The 21,885-nt window shown below is 47.6% G+C and overlaps 1 protein-coding gene across 1 annotated transcript; it reads right to left on the bottom strand.

Annotated features, from left to right (window-relative positions):
- Window positions 1-11,226: 11,226 nt before the first annotated feature.
- On the bottom strand, window positions 11,227-19,257 carry RNF187 (ring finger protein 187). Its single transcript, XM_053572580.1, has 5 exons — window positions 19,221-19,257; window positions 18,239-18,807; window positions 16,948-17,040; window positions 13,242-13,463; window positions 11,227-12,294 (listed from the first exon to the last, which is right to left on the bottom strand). The coding sequence occupies exons 1-5, from the start codon at window positions 19,255-19,257 to the stop codon at window positions 12,292-12,294; spliced, it is 924 nt and encodes a 307-aa protein (XP_053428555.1). The 3' UTR covers window positions 11,227-12,291.
- Between the last annotated feature and the right edge of the window lie 2,628 nt (window positions 19,258-21,885).

Below are 21,885 nucleotides of genomic sequence, written 5' to 3' on the forward strand. Positions count from 1 at the left end.
AAATGTTGAGGGGTGGCTTTTGTGGCTCAGTGGGTCGGGCGCTGGCCCCATATACCAAGGGTGGCAGGTTCACCCAGCCCCAGCCAAACTGCAACAAAAAAATATCCGGACGTTATGGCGGGCGCCTGTGGTCCCAACTCCTCAGGAGGCTGAGGCAAAAGAATCGCCTAAGCCCAGGAGTTGGAAGTTGCTGTGAGCTGTGACGTGATAGCACCCTACGGAGGGTGATAAAGAGAGACTATCTCTGAAAAAGAAAACAAGAAGAAGAAATGTTGAAAAACACCGCCAAAGGGGAAGACAGCAAACACTGGGGTGCCATCATGACTTTGATCCAGATGCAGATTACTTGCTTATGCCAACATCAGTTCCCCTTTTGCACCTAAGTGCCAAGTCAACTACCATTTCAGGTCCCCATCTCCCCTCAGTCTTCAGGTGCACGATAGCCCAGAAAGTCAGGGGAGAGGAAGAGAGGACACACAGTAGAGGCTCTAAAAAGAGCTTTTGATTTGCATTCCTCTGATTAAAGATGATGAGCATTTTTTCATATGTCTGAAGGCCGCGTGCCTGTCTTCTTCAGAGCAGTTTCTCTTCAAATCCCTTGCCAAGCCTGCGATGGGATCCCTTGTTCTTTTCTTGCTAATGCATTTGAGTTCTCTGTGGATCATCTAACTCCAGTGAGACTAGCCTATATCACAAAATCCCAAGACCAGAGATGTTGGCGCAAATGTGGAGAAAAGGGAACACTTTTGCACTGCTGGTGGGAATGCAAATTAATACATTCCTTTTGGAAAGAGATATGGAGAACACTTAGAGATCTAAAATTAGATCTGCCATTCAATCCTGTAATCCCTCTACTGGGCATATACCCAGAAGACCAAAAATCACATCATAACAAAGATATTTGTACCAGAATGTTTATTGCAGCCCAATTCATAATTGCTAAGTCATGGAAAAAGCCCAAGTGCCCATAGATCCACGAATGGATTAATAAATTGTGGTATATGTACACCATGGAATATTATGCAGCCTTAAAGAAAGAAAGAGACTTTACCTCTTTCATGTTTACATGGCCGGAGCTGGAACATATTCTTCTTAGCAAAGTATCTCAAGAATGGAAGAAAAAGTACCCAATGTACTCAGCCCTACTATGAAACTAATTTAGGGCTTTCACATGAAAGCTATAACCCAGTTACAACCTAAGAATAGGGGGAAGTGGGAAAGGGAGGGGAGGGTGGGGGGAAGTGGGTAGAGGGAAGGGGATTGGTGGGATTACACCTGCGGAGCATCTTACAAGGGTATATGTGAATCTTGGTAAATGTGGAATGTGTCTTGGCACAGTAACTGAGAGAATGCCAGGAAGGCTATGTTAACCAGTGTGATGAAAGTCTGTCAAACGGTCTGTGAAGCTAGTCAATGATGCCCCATGATCATATCAATGTACACAGCTATGATTTAACAAAAAAAAAATAATAAAAAGAGCTTTTGCAGCTGTAATTTTGTATCGCTTAACAAATCTGTCCCTAGCTCCCTCTTCCTCCCCAGCCTCCAGTATCCTCTGTTCTACCTTTTACTTGTATGAGATCACCTTTTGGAGGGTTTTGAATGAGCACATACGGTGCTTAATTTTTTATGCCTTATTACTTAACATATGTCCTCTCGTTCCATCCATGTTGCTGAGAATGGCAGGATTTCATTTTTTAATGGCTGAACAGTTTAGGTACCACTTTCTTTCTTCCTTTATCTGTTGTGGGACTCTGGGGTTGATTCCGAACCTTGGCTGTCGATTCTTGTGTTCACCCTTGTAGGATGACTACAGTTAACAACTATGTATTATATAATTTCAAATAGCTAGGAGGATACTGGATGGTTCCAACAGAGAAATGATAAATATCTGAGATCAGGAATACGTAATTATCCTGATGGTTACACATTATATGTACGGAGACACCACTGTATGCCCATAAATATGCGCAATTATGATGTGTCGGTTTAAAAATACATAAGGCACAAATTAAGACAAAATCCCCGAAAGCGTGAGGGGTGGTGGGGAGGATGGGAGATCGAGGCGAGTATCCCTCCTTGGCCTGGTGGCGGTTCTCGGTCATCTTGGGCAGCTGCATGGTCTGGATACTGAGCAGGAATGCTGCCCGGAGAGACAGTCACGCGGCTCAGCAGCTTGCGGAGCTCCTTGACTTTTCAGTGGGCCAGCGGCAGGTGGCAGTAGACGATACTCGTCTTCTTGTGGCCACGTCTTTTTATTGCTGCGCACTACGTCATCAGGCAGCTCCAGCCCAGGTACACCACCGCCTCGGTGCCCACACACCGACAGCAGCCTACCTCGCCGAGTAGCGGGATCATACTGTGCGTCGCTAGTAGCCCCCTAATCTCCAGTCGCCTACAGTGCAGGCGCGTGCGGGTACCGCGAGCAAGGCTTTTATACCGCGGTGAAAAAAAACGCCGCCGAGCTTCGGCCACCACCAATGGGCAGAAGGTGCTCTGCAGTACGGCAACTCCATTGGCTGCTTCGTTGAGCGGTTTGCCCAATCAAAAAAGACCTAGAAAGTCACCTCGTTTGCATACAGCGCCTAAGTGCCAAAGCTGAGAAGAGCTCCAGAGTAGATCCGTTACTGTGCTTGGTTCTGGTATCTCTTAGGGACTGATGGGCTTCGGTGGGTCACTCAGTTGCTTCCTTTGATACCAGAGGATTACCCCATCGCCTCTGTTGGCTGTAAGGCAGAGGAACCGGCCTTTCAGCTCATTTTCCCTCCACCGTCTAAGGGTGAATAACCAGGTCTATGAAATAAACTGCAGTGAGACTCACAGGAGAAAAGCACAGACTTAGTATGCACATACGGGCAACACTGGGAAAACGAAAATGAATACCGGAAAAACGGCGAGAGTTAAGCTCTGTATAGAAGGGAAAGAGAAGATGTAGGCAGTTCCTCTCTGGGGAGAGTAAATAGTTTTTAGGAAAGCTAAATCTGGAAGAATAGATGGGAGAAGTGACTATTTGTGACCAAGTTTGTCTGAGTATGGGGCACACTTCCATTCTCCTTTCCGGTGACTATGCAAGAGTACATCTTCCCTTATTAATGAAACTCCCGGGGAAAGGATTGATGACAACTGAGTTCCTTTTAAAGGATCTGTCTTTAGGCAGATAAGGGGCATTCAAAGACCCCTCTCCCTGCGCTTGCTGTTTTTCAAGTGACTCAGCTCAATATAGTATACCAAAGAGGCATGTTTAAGGGCGGCACCCTGAACTCCTTCCCTAAGAGGGCTGGTATGTTTTCAATATGGTGATATGCTTTCTTTGGGATACATATCCCATAGTAGGATTGCTGCATCATGATACCATTTTTTTTAAATCTGTAGAGCCTTATGTGTACAAAAATGTCTTGTAAAACATTCCCAAGGCTGTAGAGATTGTTACATTGTCTTGTGAGAGTTTAATTCTGAGATTTGTCAAACAGAACTGGCTGGCTAACAAGTGCCCAGCCAATGGCTAACACATCCCTCTTCATGGATAAAAGTTTAATAAAAGTTAAAGAGTCCAAGAGATTTATATTTAAAAAAAAAAAGACTTCAGGGCAGGCACAGTGGCTCATGCCTGTAATCCTAGTACCCTGGGAGGCTGAGGGGGGAGGATCACTTGATGTCAGAAGTGACTAGGCTAAGTAAGAGTAAGACCCCGTTTCTACAAAAAATTGAAAAATTACTTGGGCATGGTGGCATATGCCTACAGTCCCAGCTATTCAGGAGGCTGATAAAGAAAGATAGCTTGAGCCCAGGTGTTTGAAGTTGCAGGGATGATGCCACAGCACTCTAGACTGGGCAACAGAACAAGACCCTGTCTCACAAAAGACATTTCAAAGTCTTGGTCTCATATGAATTACCCATCTCCACGTGAGTAAGATTCCTGTGAGGAAGGACATTTTTTTTTTTTTTGAGACAGTATCAAGCCGTCGCCCTGAGCATTCCTGCACTTGGTTCTGGTATCTTTAACGGTATGATGGGCATCGGTGGGACTCAGTTGCTTCCTTTGTAGAGTCGTCCTGGATAGAGTGCCATGGTGTCACAGTTCACAGCAACCTCAAACTCTTGGGCTTAAGCAATTCTCTTGCCTCAGCCTCCCAAGTAGCAGGGCTACTGGTGCCCACCACAACACCCGGCTATTTTGTTGTTGTCGTCGTTGCCATTGTTTTAGCTGGCTCAGGCTGGGATGGAACCTGTCAGCCTCAGTGTGTATGTCCAGCGCCCTACCCACTGAGCTACAGGCACTGCCCTGAAGGAACTTATTTATCCACCCTTGGAGTCATCTGATTTGTAGAACAGATGCTGTGTGTGATTCCTTTGCCCCTGTGTGAACTTGGGTAAACTTCACATTCCCAGTGACTTCAGCAGGTCTTATGTTATTTTGTTGTCTTCCAATCTCTCCTTGATCAGATGCAGTTCCAAAAAGAGAAGTCCTGAGCCAGGAGAGCCTCTGGATGGGCTAAGGAGCAGCTGAACATGGCCCTCTTTCCCCACTGTGCAATCCTGTCCCATTCCTTGTCCCAACTGTCATTCTCCAATCCTCTCTCCCATTCCCCACCCAGTGGGATCCATTTGTTTTGTCTGGGTAAACTACCCTCCTAAGGCATGAGTTGTTGCTTGGTTGGCAAGCACTTTAAGTTTGTGTAGTTAGTCCTGTATTTTTATATTTCACTCACCCATATGACAATGTGTCAGTTTTTCTGCCTCTTACTAAGGCTTTGGCTATTCCGTGGTCTCCATCCATCCTTTGCACCTTCCACCCACCACCACCCTAACAGTGCAGCCAATATCAGTGTGTGCATCTCTTTGGGGGCCTGGGTGGGAATGTCTTTGGAATATAATCCCCAGGGATGAACCTGCTGGGTCCTCAGGTCACTATGTCCTAAGTTTGACAAAGCTGGCCAGACAGTGCTACAGAATGAGAAGGCTTGGGGGAGGGAGATGGCGGGTGGTGAAGTAGCCATCATCTTTGTCAGTCTAGTATGTCAGGTTGCTACTCCTATGGGTGTACCATTTTTGTTGGTCCAAAAACTAATGAGTTTGAATATCTTTTCCTAGGCTTCTAAATTTTTTTTGGCTTCTGCTACAGATTGAATGCTGTGTCCCCTTAAAATTCATGTTGAAACCCTCACCCCTAAGGGAATGGTACTGGAAGGTGGGGCCTTTGGAAGTGATTAGATTTTGAGGGTAGGGCCCTTGGCAACCATCCTGTGTGGCATCTCCCAGGGAACCCTGTTGGCATATCCTTGGCATATCAACCCAGGAGTGGAATCACTACATTTGGGCCAATATAACAAATACCATAGACTGGGCAGCTTATAAGCCACAGTTTATTGCTTACACTTCTGGAGGCTGGAAGTCTAAGATCAAGGTATTTGTGATCTTGGCAGACTGTGTGTCTGGTGAAGCCTGGTTCAGGGACAGCACCCTCTTGTTATGTCTTCACATGGTGGAATTGGGTGAAGGAGCTCTCAAGGTCCCATTCATAAGGACACTAATCTCATCATGAGGGCTCTACCCACATGACATAGTCTTTCCAAAGTAACTTCTTAGGTTTCAACCTATCTCCCTTTCCTCAGGGCTCCCCAGTTCCTGAAAACACAATATCAAAATTGGACCAACTAATAACTCCTAAGTATTCAAGAGAAAGGAAGAATTGCACATCTCTCACTCTAACTCAAAAGCTACAAATGACTAAGCTTAGTGAGGAAGGCATGTCAAAAGCCAAGACAGGCCAAAAGCTAGGCCTCTTGAGATAAAAGTTAGCCAAGCTGTGAATGCAAAGGAAAAATTCTTGAAGGAAATAAAATGTGCTACTCTAGTGAACACAAAAATAGTATGAAAGAAAAAACAACCTTATTGCTGACACTGAGAAAGTCTGAGTGGTCCGGATAGAAGAGCAAACTAACCACAATGTTCTCCCAGTTGAAGCCTAATCCAGAGCAGGTCCTATGTCTCCTCGATTCTGTGAATTCTGAGAGAAGTAAGGAATCCACAGAAGAAAAGTTAGAAGCTATGAGAGGTTGGTGCGTGAACTTTCAAGAAAGAAGCCATCTACATAACATGAAAGTGCAAGGTGAGGCAGCAAAGTGCTGATGGAGAACCTGCAGCAAGTTATCCAGAAGATCTAGCTGAGATCATTGATGACTAAACTCATTAAGTAATATAGCATTTTCAATGCAGACAAAATAGCCTTATGTTGGAAGACGATGCCACCTAGCACTAAAATAGCTACCAAGAAGCCAATAGCTGGCTTCAAAACTATAAAAAGGCCAGGCTGACTTTCTAGTTAGGGACTAATGCAGCTGGTGAAGCTGGTTAAATTGAAGCCAGTGCTCATTGATCATTTCAGAAGTCTTAGGGCTCTTAAGAATCATGTTAAATCTACTCTGTACTCTGTAAATAGAACAACAAAGTCTGGATGACAGCCTATCTGTTTATAGCATGGTTTACTAAATATTTTAAGCCCACGGTGGAGACCTATAGTTCAGAAAAAAGATTACTTTCAAAATATTACTGCTCACTGACATGCACCAGGTCACCCCACAGCTCTGATGCAAACGTACAAGATGAATGTTGTTTTTGTGCCTGCTAACAGAACATTCATTCTGCAACCCATGGACTGAGGAGTAATTTGGCTTCTAAGTCAAGAAATTTCCACCCAAAAAGAATTAGAGGTAGCCCTAGAGCAGTAGTTCTCAACCTTCCTATGTCACGACCCTTTAATACAGCTTCTCATGTTGTGGTGACCCCCAACCATAAATTTATTTTCGTTACTACTTCATAACTGTAATTTTGCTACTGTTATGAATCATAATGTAAATATCTGATATGCAGGATGGTCTTAGGCGTCCCCTGTGAAAGGGTCATTCGACCTCCAAAGGGGTCACGACCCACAGGTTGAGAACTGCTGCTCTAGAGCCTTGATTAGAGCAGTGGCAGGCCCTGGCTTAGTTTTTTTTTTTAATAAATTTTATTGCTGGCTCAGTGCCTGTAGCTTAGTGAGTAGGGCACCAGCCACATACACCAAAGGTGGTGGGTTCGACCCTGGCCTGGGCCTGCTAGACAACAACAACTGCAACCAAAAAAATGGCTGAGCATTGTGGCAGGCACCTGTGGTCCCAGCTACTCAGGAGGCTGAGGCAAGAGAATCACTTGAACCCAAGAGTTTGAGGTTGCTGTCAGCTGTGACATCATGGCACTCTACCAAGGGCAACATAATGAGATTCTGTCTCAAAAAAAAAAAAAAAAAAAAATTTTTTTTATTGTGTGTATTTAAGGTATGCAATGTAGTATTATAGGATACAGATGGGTATAAAAATGGCTACTATAGGGAAGCAAATGAACAAAGCCGTCAACTCCCAGAGTTAGCCATTTTTGATTTTGTGGCAAAAGCAGCTAAAATATACTCATTGAGCAGGAACCCAAATAGGATATAATCTTTTTTTTTTTTTGAGACAGAGCCTTACCATGTCGCCCTCAGTGGAGTGCCGTAGCATCACAGCTCACAGCAACTTCAAACTCTTGGGCTCAAGTGATTCTCGTGCCTCAGCCTCCTGAGTAGCTGGGACCACAGGTGCCCGCCACAATGCTCGGCCATTGTTTTGGTTGCAGTTGTCATTGTTTTAGCAGGTGTGGGCTGGCCTCAAACCTGCCACCTTCAGTGTACGTGGCTAGTGCCCTACTCACTGAGCTACGGGCACCAAGCCAGGATACCATCTTATTACATGGTCCTTGTGCTGTACATAACATCAGAGCTCCAGACTTACATCCTACATTTTTTTCTTTTGAGACAAGGTCTTGCCTCAGCCTCCTGAATAGCTAGGAAGGACTACACACATGTACCACCATGCCTGCTAACTTATTTTTTTATAGGGATGGGATATTATTCTCCATCAGGCTGGCCTCAAGCCATCTTCCCATCTCAGCCTCTCATCATGCTAGGATTATAGACATGAACCACTGTGCTCAAACTTCATGCTATATATTTTTAAAAGGAAATCTCTCTACCTGCTGAGGGTGAATTGTTAGGATATGGGGGCTGGGGTGAGGTTCCCAGGCTCCTCGGTGTACAGCAGCGTTGCAGACCCTGGCTGGGCGGCAGGTAAGACGATGTCTAGTCTTTGTCTACAGGAAAAGCTAGCTTTGTTCCCTTACAGACCTGCTAAGGTCTACTCAAAGAAAGTAGGGCACAGAGATGACTCCCAGACACCTGCCTGGGAATTGCAGGGATCAGGCCCTTAGTTTTGGACCAGGGGAGTCTGAGATGGACATCCAGACACACTGTGCAGGAGGCAGGCAGACCTCCGATAAGAGTTTGGGAGAGAGATCCACACTGGAGAGGTAAGTGTGAGACCAGAGAATGCCTAAGGCCCCGGAGCAGGTGTGTGCAGGACAGATAGGACTTAGCACTGATGCAAAGGATCCTTCCACATGAGGATGGCAGAGCAGAGAGTCTGGAAAGGAGACTGAGAGGTATCAAAAAGGCCGGAGGAAACTCAAAACCAGTGGGTGTCCTAGGGATTGGGGAAGAAAGTCTGTCAAGGGAAGTGTCCCATAAACAAAAGTCAACTGGAGGTGGATAAGGACTTAAACCTCAGACCTGCAATTGTAAAACCAGTGGAAGAAAACATAGGGGAAAAACTCTTTGGTGTTGGTCTAGGCACTGACTGCTTGGATGTGACCCCAAAAGCACAAACAGTAAAAGTAAAAATTGGCCAGCTATGGTGGCTAATGCCTTTGGGAGGCTAAAGCAGAAAGATTGTTTGAGGCCAGGAGTTCGAGACCAGCCTGAGCAGTATTGCAAGACACCATTTCTATAAAAAATTTAAAAATTAGCCCGGTGTGGTGGCACACTGTGGTAGTTCCAGCTACTCAGGAGGTTGAGATAGGAGGATTGCTTGAACCCAGGAGTTCAAGGCCACGGTGAGTTTTGCTGAAGAGATAATCCACAGATTGGGAGAGAACACATGCAAAATGTACATTGGATAGGCAGTCAATATCCAAAACAGACAAGGAACTCAAGTCAATAGGAGGAAGCAAATAAGCAGATTAAAAAATGGGCAAAGGGCCTCAACAGACATTTCTCAAAAGAAGACCTACACGTGTCCAACAGATACATGTAAAAAAAAAAAAAGTCCATCACCAATTAGCAGGGAAATGCAAATCAAAAATCATAATATCATCTCACTATGTCAGAATGACTGTTACCAAAAAGACAGGTACTGGTGAGGATGGGGAGACAGGAGAACCTTACACATGCACAGTTGGCAGGAATGTAAATTAGTATAGCCATTATGGAAAATGGCATGGAGGTTCCTCAAACAATTCAAAACAGAGCTACTGTATGGTCCAGCAATCCCTCTACTAGGTATTTATCCAAAGGAAATGGAATCAGTAGGTCAAAGAGATATCTGCGCTCCCACGTCCACTACAGCACTACTCGTGATAGCTAAGATAATGGAATCAACATACATGTCCATCCACAGACAACAGATAAAGGAAATGTTGTACATACACAATGGAATGCCATTTGGCTACAAACGAGAAGGAAGCCCTGCCATTTACAACAACATGGATGAAACTGAAGACCTTATGTTAAGTGAAGTAAGTCAGACAGAGAAAGACAAATACTACAGGATCTCACTTACACATGGAATCTAAGAAGTTGACTCATACAGAAACAAGTTGAATGGTGATATATATATATCACCAGGGAAAGGAACAAAGATGTACAAAGGGTACAGTTTCCATTACAAGAGATTGTTGTATAACATGGTAACTACAGTTGATAACAATATATTGTATATAGTTGGTGCTCTGTATGCATACGTGGATGTGAAGAGCCAGTTTTAAGGAACTTGAGCATCTAGCAGGGATTTTGGTGCCCCTGAGAGGGTTCTAGAACAAATCCCCCTTGGACACAGAGGAAGAACTGTACTTGCTAGAAGAATAGATTTCTAATACTCACCATTAAAAATGAGTATATGAGGTGTTGGGTATGTTAAATTAGTTTGAGATGTGTATATATAGCTCTCAATTATATATATATATAAATGTATGTAAAATCTCAAAATAACACATTGTATCCTATAAATATAAATGGTCTTTGTTTTTTTACAAAAAGAGCTTGCACTTGACTGGGTGGGATGTTTGTTGCTAACCAGTTTGGTTATGGGAAGATCGTGAAGCCACTGCTGCATTTGGTGAAACAAAGACGGTTTAGTGTCATAGGACGATCTGTTTGGGTGTCCTCAGGATGTAGCCAGGGAGCATCACAGGAATGCAAAGCATGGGCTTGTCATGAGGGTAGAGAGATGGCACGAGGGGTGGATGGGAGGTCTAAAGGCTGGAAAATTGCCAAGGTGCTGTCAAAGACTCTGTGTTTGGTCAAACTGTGGCAAGGCTCCTGAACCCCCTCAGGCCCATCTGTGCCCTTCTTTGGAAAATCCAATTTTAGCAACAGCCCTGCGAAGTCAGTTCCCTAGAACCCCCCCACCCTTGAGACCTGACCACCCTAGATGGTTTTTCATCATCCTCCCTGTCTCAGGAAACATCAGGATACCACAGCAGCCTGCAGCAAGGTTTGTGGTTGGTTCAACCAGAATCCCTGGCACCCCATGTCTCAGCTTAGAACTTTCCACCCACAGAACCCACTGTGCCCATTGGCTATATATACCTGCCTCCCACACTGTATCTGGGGTTGGGCCCAGTCCCTCTGCCCCAGTGCATGACCCTGTGTAGCCATGGGTCCTGCACCTGTGGAGACAGTCCTGATTAAGTCCACCCTGCCAACTTTAACAAGGGTTATTGGATAATTTTATTTTTTTGAGATAGGGTCTGTTCTTTCTCCTGGGTTACAGTGCAGTGGTGTCATCACAGCTCACTGCAACCTCAAATTCCTGAGCTCAAGCAATCCTCCTACCTCAGCCTCCTGAGTAGCTGGAACTACGGGTGCCCACCAGCATACCTGGCTAATTTTTTTTCCATTTTATGTATAGATGGGGTCTCACTATGCTGCCCAGGCTGGTCTCGAACTCCCAGCCTCAAGTAATCCTCCCTTCCTCAACCCAAGTGCTGAGATTACAGGCGTGAGCCACCATGCCTGCTGGATAATTTTTCCTTTAACACTGGAAATGTGGGGCAGAGGGAAGAGGCCCCACAGACACACACAGAGATGCAGAGCACACAGGCTGGAGCAAACCCACTTTATTTGGCATCGAGAGCCCAGCCCACATGCCAGGCAGCTCAGACTCACAGCTATTGCACCAAGGCTATAGGGACTACTGAGGACTGGGAAACCCGAGGGCTGGGAAACCTGTGGCCCAGTTGTCCCCAAACGTGCCCGAATCTAAATGTCTGCCCACATCTATTTCCCCGACCTGTGTTTCTGTCTACCCTGTGCTGAGTTTTTGTGAACTGGACTAATTAATCTACACATGAAGATGCTGCAGGCAACTGTGCTACTGCTACGTCACGAGTTTTCCAAGATTCATCTACTAGAGGAAATACAAAGAACAAGCCTAAGAATAACTAGATGAAATCCCATGGCAGGACCTGGAGACCCTTGCAGGGGAGCCAGGAAAGGGGGACCCTGCAAGAGAGGAAGGATGAGAGCAGAGAGGGTTCCTGGGTAGCCCTATAGGCTCACACCCACCCCAAGGGCAGGAGGGATCCTCTGTCCAGGGGGCAAGTATGTTGCATTTTCTTTCTCTTCCCTGAAGAGCTGGGTTGCAAGCACATCCCAAGGCCCCGTGGCTCCCTCTCTTGGACAATCACCCCCAAAGGGACCCCTACTAGTGTTCCTCAGGGCCCTACCTGGGGATGTGTGTCCGAGGAACAGCCCCCTCCTGGGCACTGTTTGCAGGGTGTGGGGTTTGGTTCCCTTGACACCAAAGCAAGGTCCCCATGTACCAGGTACTGAGGCCATTTGGTGACATGGGAGGAAGGTATAGGCCTCAGGGTCCTGACAGAGTCTTTGATGGAGGAATAAGCTGTGTGACCAGATCCTGGGCAGGGGCCAAGTGCAGGTAGGGGAGTGACTAGCCACTAGTGGAAATCTCTACAGCCCCAGAAACATCCACACCTCAAGGAGAAGGGAAAAGGAACACTGTGTTGAAACATGTAATGATCCAGAACAACTTGGGGGGGTGGGGGGGCACTGGAGATGCCTCTCCAGTCTACAGCTAACGGTTCCCACGGAGGTGAGGATCATCCCCTCTGCCTTGGGCTCCAGGGGACCATGCAGGGTCTGCGCCATCACTGCACAGGAGGGGAGAGGGAAAGAGACAGAAACAGAGTGAGAGACAAAGAGAGAGAGAAAGAAACAAGGAAACAGAGACAAAGAGAAAGACACAGAGATACACAGAGACAAAGAAAAAGAAGATGAGAAAGAGAAACAGACAGATACAGAGAAACACAGAGACAAAGAGACAGAGAAAGAGACAGAAGCGGGGACCAAGAGAGATAAAGACAAAGAGAGGGAGACAAAGATAGAAAGAGACAGAAGTAAAGACAAAGACGGTGCCAGAGACACAGGGACAGAGAAGGAGAGATGCAAAGAGACAGGAACAGAAAAAGAGGAAGACAGAGGCAGAGTGAGATAGAGACAGAGAAAGAGATACAGAGAGAAAGAGATGGGGAGAAAGAGATAGAAAGATAAGAGATACAGACAGACACAGAAAGAAAAAAGAGACACAGAGAAAGACGTATCTCTACTGTCTCAGACAAACCCAGACCTAGGATATGGGAGGCCCCCACCTGTACTGAGCCCCTGACCTTCATCTCCCCCAGGCCAAAACCTTGCCACCTAGAGTTGCCACCAGGGCCTGGGAAGTTGCTCAGGCTGGAAGCTGCTGGTCCCAGCATTGCAGCCCCAAGTGCAAAATGCCCAGAGTGGGTTGCTGCAGGCCTTGAGTACCCAGTACCTTCTGGTCCCTTGGTACCCAGGGACCAGAGCCCCTTGCAGAGGATTTCCTGGCTGAGGCTGCTCTCACAGCTCTAGAGCGGGGCAGTGGTTCTCCAGGCTCTGGCACTTAGGGTACAGATATCCCCTCTTGCTAAGACTTGGCGGCCTGTGGCCACAGCACAGGGAGTCAGGCCATGCTTCTAAGCCTGGAATTCTGGTAAATTACCTCTTGTACGGGCTCCCCACTGTGCCTTGAATCTGCTCCCCCCACCTCGCCCTCCCCATACTGCCCTCCCCGCACCTGCAGCAGCATGCTCAGGCCCAGGTTACGGTGCTTCCTCTCCAACTCCGACACGGCCTGAAGCAGGGACCGGAACCGCTCTGCAGGGTCAGCCAGCTCATCCTCTGGGAGCCCCTCCTCTTTCTCAGACTCCTGCAGGAAGTGCTCCTCCTCTTCAGCAAAGAAGGCCCGAAGCTTCTTGTAGTCAGTCAGGGCCTTCTTCCTGCGGTCCATCACATGTCCCTATGGGATAGGCAGACAGCAGGAAAGGACATATCTGTCCTTGGGTCCTCAGTGGGCACCGGTAGCCACCCTCCCCACAAACCACCTCCCACTCCTGGAAGAAAAAAGAGTTGAGAATGTGTCACCCCAAGACATGCTGCTCTGGCATATCCACTTATTTTGAATTAAAAACATTAAAAACAAGAATAGGAGCAGCTGCAAGATAACTCCAATGTTCATTTTTGCTTCTTAAAAGCAGGTGAAATTCCCACATAGGATGGGTGTGGTGGCTCATGCCTATAATCCCATTGTAATCCCAGCACTTTGGGAGGCTGAATCAAGAGGATCACTTGAGGCCAGGAGTTTAAGACCAGGCTGGGCAGTATAGCAAGACCCCGTCTCTAAAAAAAATAAGAAAAAATTAGCTTAGCATGACAATGTGTGTCTGTAGTACCAGCTACTCAGTAGGTTGAAGCAAGGTCACTTGAGCACAGTAGCTGGAGGCTGCAGAGAGCTATGATCACACCACACTGCATTCCAGCCTGGGCTGGACTCTTGTCTCTAAATAAACAAACAAAAAAAAACAAAAAAGAAATTCCCTGGAAGATGTCATCCCCGTACCAAGAGAAATAATATTCTCATCAAGGACACCAGGAAGTTGAGGCGGATAAAATTGGGTATAGACTTAGTTAAAATAACCCTTATCTTTTAAGCCTCCCAATATAATATAGTTGTTTTTTTATAACTTTCACTAGTCTTTATCCAACTCAGTACATACCATTTGACTCTTAACTGCTTTTCTACGTTCTTTTATTTATTATTTTTTTTTAAGACAGTCTCTTTATGTCACCCTTGGTAGAGTGCTGTGTCACAGCTCACAGCAACCTCAAACTCTTGGGCTTAAGCGATTCTCTTGCCTCAGCCTCCCAAGTAGCTGGGACTACAGGCACCTGCCACAATGCCCGTCTATTTTTTCGTTGGAGCTGTCATTATCGTTCGGCAGCCCTGGGCTGGATTCGAACCTGCCAGCTCCGATGTATGTGGCTGGTACCCTAGCCACTGAGCTACAGGTGCCAAGCCATGGTTCTCACTTCTTTCTTTCTTTTTTTTTGAGACAGTGTTTCATTATGTCACCCCTCAGTAGAGTGCCATGGCATCACAGCTCACAACCTCAAACTCTTGGGCTTAAGTGATTCTATTGCCTCAGCCTCCCAAGCAGCTGGGACTACAGGTGCCCGCCACAACATGCAGCTATTTTTTGTTGCAGTTGTCATTGTTGTTTTTCTGGCCTGGGCCGGTTCGAACTCACCACCCTCGGTGTATGTGGCTGGCGCCATAACCACTATGCTACAGGCACCAAGCCAGGTTCTCATTTCTTTAGGAGAGTGCTCATGCCATGCAGAACTCGGGTTCTGTAAATCTATATGCTTTTCTCTTGTTAATGTATCTTATGTCAGTTGAATTCTCAAGTCCAGCCAGGGGCCCTTAGAGGGGAGAGGTAAGGTTCTATCTCCCTATGCTGTTAATATGCTCAGTTATACACAAAGATCCTGCATCTGCCAGTAGCCCAGGGGAAGGCACTTCCCTCAGTGTCTGTGCTGGGTCTATAGGCCTCTTCAGGCACCTGACAGAATATACACCCACTATTCCAGCGACCTTCCCTGCTGCACCCTCACTGGAACTTCAAGGGCTAAAAACCATTCCATCAGCCTTCAACTAAAACTGAACCCTTCACATGTGCCACTCTTTGGACAGTCTTCAACCAATGCCTAATCTTGAAAATAGGAGAATACAGCAAGATGCTACTCTGATTTTACTCTTATTGGCACTGGGCTACCCTATGCAGGTGGTTATAAGAGGCTGACACTTTTGTTTCTGACAGAATTCCTATGACTGCCCGGTACTACTGGTTGGCTGAGGTGGCTCGCCACTAACTTCTTAGAAGGCTTCTGTCTTCTTAGCATCTATGCCACACCTCCCCACCCCCACAGGTCCAATTAAAAGCCCTGATATGCTAAAATCTGGAGCCAAAGCAAGTCCTTTGAGGTAACACAAGGTTAATGAAAAATGAGAGGTCTCTAAAACCTCCCAGGGTCACCTGTACGCCACACTTTGCACCACTCTTACAAGCAAGAAGTTAACAGCAGTCCCCAGGGGCAGCATAGGCTGCTAGGGCTCCAAGTGGCATTGTGGACCCCATTTGTCACCTCTCTTGTCACTGAGGGAAGCTTGTACCTCAGAACTCTGTGGAGTGGGCAAAAGCTGGGCTGAACCCAGAGCACAGAGAGCCCCAACATGTAGCAGGACCAGCAGCCCCGGCCTCAAGGTGCAGGCCCACTATCTGAGAACTTCTATAGTTTTTTAAAAGTTCACTGTTCTCATAGGATTAAAAAACAAAAAACAAAAAAAGGATGAGGGTGGCACCTGTGGTTCAGTGGGTAGGGCACCGGCCCCATATACCGAGGGTGGTGGGTTTGAGCCCGGCATCAGCCAAACTGCAACAAAAAAATAGCTGCGTGTTGTGGCCGGCGCTTGTAGTCCCAGCTACTTGAGAGGCTGAGGCAAGAGAATCGCCTAAGCCCAGGACTTGGAGGTTGCTGTGAGCTGTGACACCACAGCATTCTACTGAGGACAATAAAGTGGGACTGTGTCTCAAAAAAAAAAAAAAAAAAGTTTAGGTGTTATGAAACCTGGAGAAACTAGCCCAGATTTACTATATATGAAGAAAAAGTCACCAAAGACAGTCTAAAGCATAGTTTTTATAGTGTGGTGTCATCTTGAGGAAAGTAATGCTGCTATGGTAGGAATGCTTGTGTACCCTCTCCCCTTACAATTCCCATGATGACATCTTTTTATTCCCCAGGTGATGGTGTTAGGAGGTGGGGCCTTTGGGAGGTGATTGGGTTATGAATGGGATTAGCATATTCTTACATCAGGGACCCCAGAGAGACCCTGTCTTTTCTGCCACATGAGGACACAGTGAGAAGCCGCCACCTATGAAGCAGGAAACAGACCCTCACCAGACACCAAATCTGCCAATGCCCCAATCATGTACTTCCAGCCTCCAGAACTATGAGCAATAAATTTCTACAGTTTAAGCTGCCCAAACTTTGGTATTTTGTTATAGGTGCCCAAACATACTAAGGCACTTAGCAAGTCCTCTGGGCGCATGAATGGTTCTTCTGGGACATAGCAGAGAGCTCTCAGATTAGAACCAAAGGTACCGCAAAAAGAGTTACAAATGTGTTTGAATAAAACAAAGTTGGATGAAGCAAATACCTACAAATATGGGGAGAAAAAGAGGATCCCACTCCACTTTTGCCAGATTCTATTTGGGAAATACAAATACACCCTTGAAAAATACCCTGGAGCTCATTAAAGTCCAATGGCTCCTCCCATAACCAACCAGCCCTGCAGTTGAGTAACCTGGCCCTTGTCTACAGCCCTGAGACCCCAATCCCTGAGTTTACCCAGACCCAGAGGTTGCCACAGGCCCCTGACTTGCCTTCCATACGGCAGCCGCTGACTCTGCTTGGCCATGTAGGTCCCGGGCATCGTTCAAGTCTTTTTTCATGATTTCCACAGATCCCTTGTTCTCCTGGAGAGAGAAGTTAGTAACTGGCAGTGGGCAGAAGATCTGGGTCTCCCGGCCACTACACCCCGAGGGACATCACACAAGCTGACTACACTAATAGTCTGTCCCAGAAACAACCCAAAATTCATGTTCTTTTGCCTACAGACAGCAATGCATACCCATTTAAAAGGTTTCTCATGGTACTGGGTGCCAGGGCTAAAGCTGCCATTTGGTGGGTTCTGGAATCTGTGCTCCTAAGTGGGCCTGTTTGCTGTGAGCTCAGTCCTGTATCAAAGGCCTACACGGTCTTCAGAGCACCCTGCCTAATTGGGATGTGGTCACTCTGCTAGTAACAGGAGCCCTGAAGAGAAGAGATCCCACTGACACAGTCCAGCTGGACACCTGCTCTGGATCTAGTGGGAACCCATCCACTGAACCCCACCTCTCTGGTGTCCATGGGCAGTGACCCCAAGGTGCATTTGCTATTCCCAGAACATAGGGAAAGGGTCACAGCACCTGGCACTGGCTTTTCTGCCGGTGTGCAGGGTGCAGGTGCCATTGTCTGGGTATCCAGGGACCTGGCTATTCTCTCAGAAATAATGTCTCCTCACCCAACCCGCCATGGTGCGGATTTACCCCCCAGGACAGCTGTAGCCAGACTTTCAAGGCAGGTTTCTGCCCCATGGCAAAGAGAATAATAGCACGGAAGATTCCAGAAGGGGATGGGTGAGGGGACCAGAGCGCAGCCAGGCGCCCCCTGAATGGTGGCTCAGAAAGTGGGCAAGAAGGTGGACCAGTCTGGTGGACACATGCTGGACTACAGGGGCTGACAGCCCCGTCTCCAAGACACAACTTCACTGAAGGGGCCACTTGTACTCCGGAGGGGTGGGGGCAGGGCCAGCCACGTGACGTCACGTACAGGGACCAGTGAGGGGGAGAAGCCAACTTGTGAAAACTGCAGGGGGCCTCCAGGACACATTGCGGGTGGGGACGAAGAGGATAGGTGAAGGGGGGAGAAAAAAGGCGACCTGTAGCCGGGAAGACGTGACTCCGAGGGACATAGGTGATGGAACGGGAAAAAGACTCTATGAAAGACCTAGCACAGCACCCTAGGGGAGGGAACAACAGAAATAGGGAAGGCACAGGTCTGTGCGAAGGGAAAGGACACAGTGGGGTAGGGTGGGCTGGGCACAGAACTACCCTCCCAGGGTAACCCGTGCACCTTGCCACGCAGGGCCTTCCTCCAACGCGGCTCCCACTCGGGCGGCTCGGGGCCAGCAGCCATGCGGCAGGCGGCGCACAGCGGCCCGGCGTCGGCGCGGCACAGCAGCTGCAGCGCGGCCTCGCTGGCCGGCCCGTCTCGTGCGGGCGCCGCAGCCGCCTCCTCGAGCGCCAGCAGCCGGCGGCTGAGCGGTGGACGGCCGGGCTCCACTGCCCGCTGCCAGCAGTCGTCGGCGCACTCGGGGCACGGGAAAGGCCCGTCCTCCTCGGCCCAGAAGCGCACCACGCAAGCCCGGCAGAAGCGATGGCCGCAGTCGGCGCGCACTGGCTCCCGGGGCACGCGCTGGCACAGGGCGCAGGCGGCCTCGGCGGGACCAGCGGGGAGCGCCAGGGCTGCGGGCGGCGGGGCCCGAGAGGGCGTGGGTGTAGAGGGCCGGGGGCGGCTGGGGGACTGCCGAGAGCTGGCAGGGAGAACGAGGACCGGGACGACGACGACTACGACGCCAATGCCGGGGACGCGCGCGCGAGCGCGCGCACGGGGCGGAGTTCTGGCAGCCGTGCGCTCCACCCCTCAGGTCCTGGCAGCATTGGGCCTCACGCAGGGTAGGTCCTGGCAGCGGTGCGCCCACGGATAGAGTCTCGGCTGTGGTGCGTTTCACTTACAAGGTCTTGGCAGATGTGCGTTCCACCTTTAAGGTCCTGGCATCGGGTATGCTTCACTCTTGACCCACGGGCCAGTCAGTCCTAGTACCCTGAAATCTTACTGTCACTTTCTGTACTAATGACTCACGAGAAAAAGGGAAAGAAAGTTTTGTTATTATTTGGGGATTCCTATTTTAAAAGACTGTTTTTGTAAGCTGCTAGGATCTGAACTATGAGTTACCTTCCCCCTCTGGAGTGTGTGCTCAGGCGGTTAGAGGCGGGGCTGGAAAACGGCCTGCTTGGGTCTTTCCTGTTTGGACAGCCCGTTCTGTTTGCACCACCTTGCGTAGATGTGCCCCTGGCATTCTCATCCTGCATGGACTTTCCCTTGGACAGGCCCTCCTTGTGTGGACGCTCCTTGCAGACACTCGCTCTATCTGGGACCGCCCTGCGTGGGCCCTCCCTGCGCGCGCGAGTTCCCGAGTGCACTCATTCTGCGCAGGCCTTCCCTAGAGCAGGCCCTTTGAGGAACCCTTATTTCGCTGTGTGGATTTCCCTTGCATACATCCGCACTACTTGGGACGGCCCCCTATGGCTTCCTGGCCCATGGGAGCCAGCCTGGATCTCCAATCTCCGCTCTCCCCTGGGGTGGAAGAGTTTGGGGGCCCGGAAGCTCCCCTGGATTCAGCGGTGAAGCCTGTCAGGGGCTCGCTTCTTAGCGTTTCTTGAAAAGACAAGACCTGCCAATATTTTTAATTTTGAAAACAAGCATGGGGCTAAAAAAATGATGTAGTTTAGTTCTACACGTTTTTTAAATCTTAAAACATGTTATTCCAGGCTCGGCGGCCATAGCTCAGTGAGTAGAGCGCCAGCCACATACACCTGGGCTGGCGGTTGCTATACAATAATGACAACTCCCAACCAAAAAAAAAAAAAACAGATGGGCGTTGTGGCGGGCGCCTGTAGTCCCAGCTCCTTGGGAGGCTGAGGCAAGAGAATCGCTTAAACCCAAAAGTTTGAGGTTGCTGTGAGCCGTGACGTTACCGCACTCTACCAAGGGTGACACAGTGAGACTCTGTTCCCTCCCCCAAAAAATGTTATTCCATACAAGGGCAAAATCTAATAAGGTATTACTTTTTGGTTTTATGAAAATTTTTTAGTAGACTTGGAAATGCACTAAATGTGCAGCTGGAAGCGTGACTAGCAGTTCTGTGGAGTAGTGGTTAGGCCCAGCCTACCTGATTTGTTATGTAAACTAGGAACGTGGTGGAGAGAAAAGCAAAAAATAAAAAATGAGCAGACTTCATAATAGACTAATCCTGTGCATGGGAAAATTTATCAAGAATGATAAAAACAGCCAAATGAGGAACATTTGAGCCACAAATATACAGAGTTCATAAAATCGGGAAGGAGAGGTACAATGGAAAAAATATGTCCCCTCATGCAATTTGTCAATGCATAGAAAACAACACAAATAATTGAATGGACATGAGAAAAAAATGTACATACACTCTAACCAGTTAAGAAATAGGAAAGTAAAGCAAGACCCCTTTTTTTCACTAAGTAAGCAGAGAAAAAGGATTAGAGTGGGCAATGGGTTATGGTTCAGTATTACAGTTCATAGATATCAAAAAAATATTATTAGTGGGGGAGCCTGTAGCTCAGTGGGTAGGGCGCCGGCCACATACGCCAGGGCTGGTGGGTTCAAATCCAGCCCTGGCCTGCTAAAAACAAAACAAACAGAAAAAAATAGCCAGGTGTTGTGGCCAACGCCTCTAATCCCAGCTACTCTGGAGGCTGAGGCAAGAGAATCACTAAACCCAAGAGTTGGAAGTTGCTGTGAACTGTGACGCCATGGCACCCTACCAAGGGCAACACATTAAGATTCTATCTCAATAAAAAATATATATACATATATATTATTAGTAAAGTATTTGCCAGCCTTGGGTGTTTTGGACTCTTGAATTCCCATTGCTTTGGTGTCAAAGAACTAAATAAGTGCATATCTCACCACAAAGTTGTTCGTTTTGTTTTTTTAGAGACAGAGTCTCACTTAGTTGCCCTTGGTAGAGTGCCGTGGCATCACAGCTCATAGCAACTTCCAACTCCTGGGCCCAGGTGATTCTCTTGCCTCAGCCTCCCGAGTAGCTGGGACTATGGACGCCTGCCACAACGCCCAGCTACTTTTTTTGTTGCAGTTTGTCAGGGGCCGGGTTTAAACCCACCACCTTCAGTATATGGGACTGGCGCCCTACTCACTGAGCCACAGGCATTGCCCCACAAAGTTGTTTTTATAAAGATAATATTTTGAATTGATTAATATAAAATGTTTGGGGATTTTTTTTCTTTTCTTAAGACAGAGTCTCACTCTGTCACCCCTGGTAGAATGCCATGGCATCATCATAGCTCACAGCAATCTCAATCTCTTGGACTTGAGTGATCCTCTTGCCTTAGCTTCCCCAATAGCTGGAACTACAGGCACCTGCCACAACACCTGGCTAATTTTTTCTATTTTTAGTAAAGACCAGTCTTACCCTTGCTCAGGCTGGTCTCTAAAACCTGAGTTCAAGCAATCCACCGCCTCCACCTCCCAGAGTGCTAGGATTATAGGCATGAGCCACAGCACCTGGCCTTCTTTGTGGATTTAATTGATAACCACAAAATAACCTCTATTTTCTATAAGAATGTCATAAAGTGGTATTTCTTTTCTAAAGTCAATAACCACCACCAAAAAGTAGACTACTAGGAGTAAAGGATCCTAATTATAGGACATTTTACTCCCACATTTAACACATGTGTTTGATGCCTGTTTTATTACATGTATTTTATAATGTTGTTGGTTACCCTACTTTGTAGTTCTATTCTCAGAACTCCAGGCTGTACAAAAACGAATGTTAAAGAGGATATAAACTATATTTTAAAAGAAATGATCAGGCGGTGCCTGTGGCTCAGAGGAGTAGGGCACTGGCCCCATATGCTGGAGGTGATGGGTTAAAACCCAGCCCC

This window comes from Nycticebus coucang, chromosome 20 (assembly GCF_027406575.1).
Source record: "Nycticebus coucang isolate mNycCou1 chromosome 20, mNycCou1.pri, whole genome shotgun sequence".
NCBI lineage: Eukaryota > Metazoa > Chordata > Mammalia > Primates > Lorisidae > Nycticebus > Nycticebus coucang.

Excerpts from the sequence above, each read along its gene's own strand:
- RNF187 (XM_053572580.1), bottom strand. The coding sequence starts at position 19,257 with ATGCAGGATGAGAATGCCAGGGGCACATCTACGCAAG. Across the intron at positions 18,808-19,220 it reads CAGGGGCACATCTACGCAAG|GGGTGGAGCGCACGGCTGCC; the intron begins GTGGTGCAAACA and ends CCAGGACCTGAG. Across the intron at positions 13,464-16,947 it reads CAGCGGCTGCCGTATGGAAG|GGACATGTGATGGACCGCAG; the intron begins GCAAGTCAGGGG and ends CCTATCCCATAG.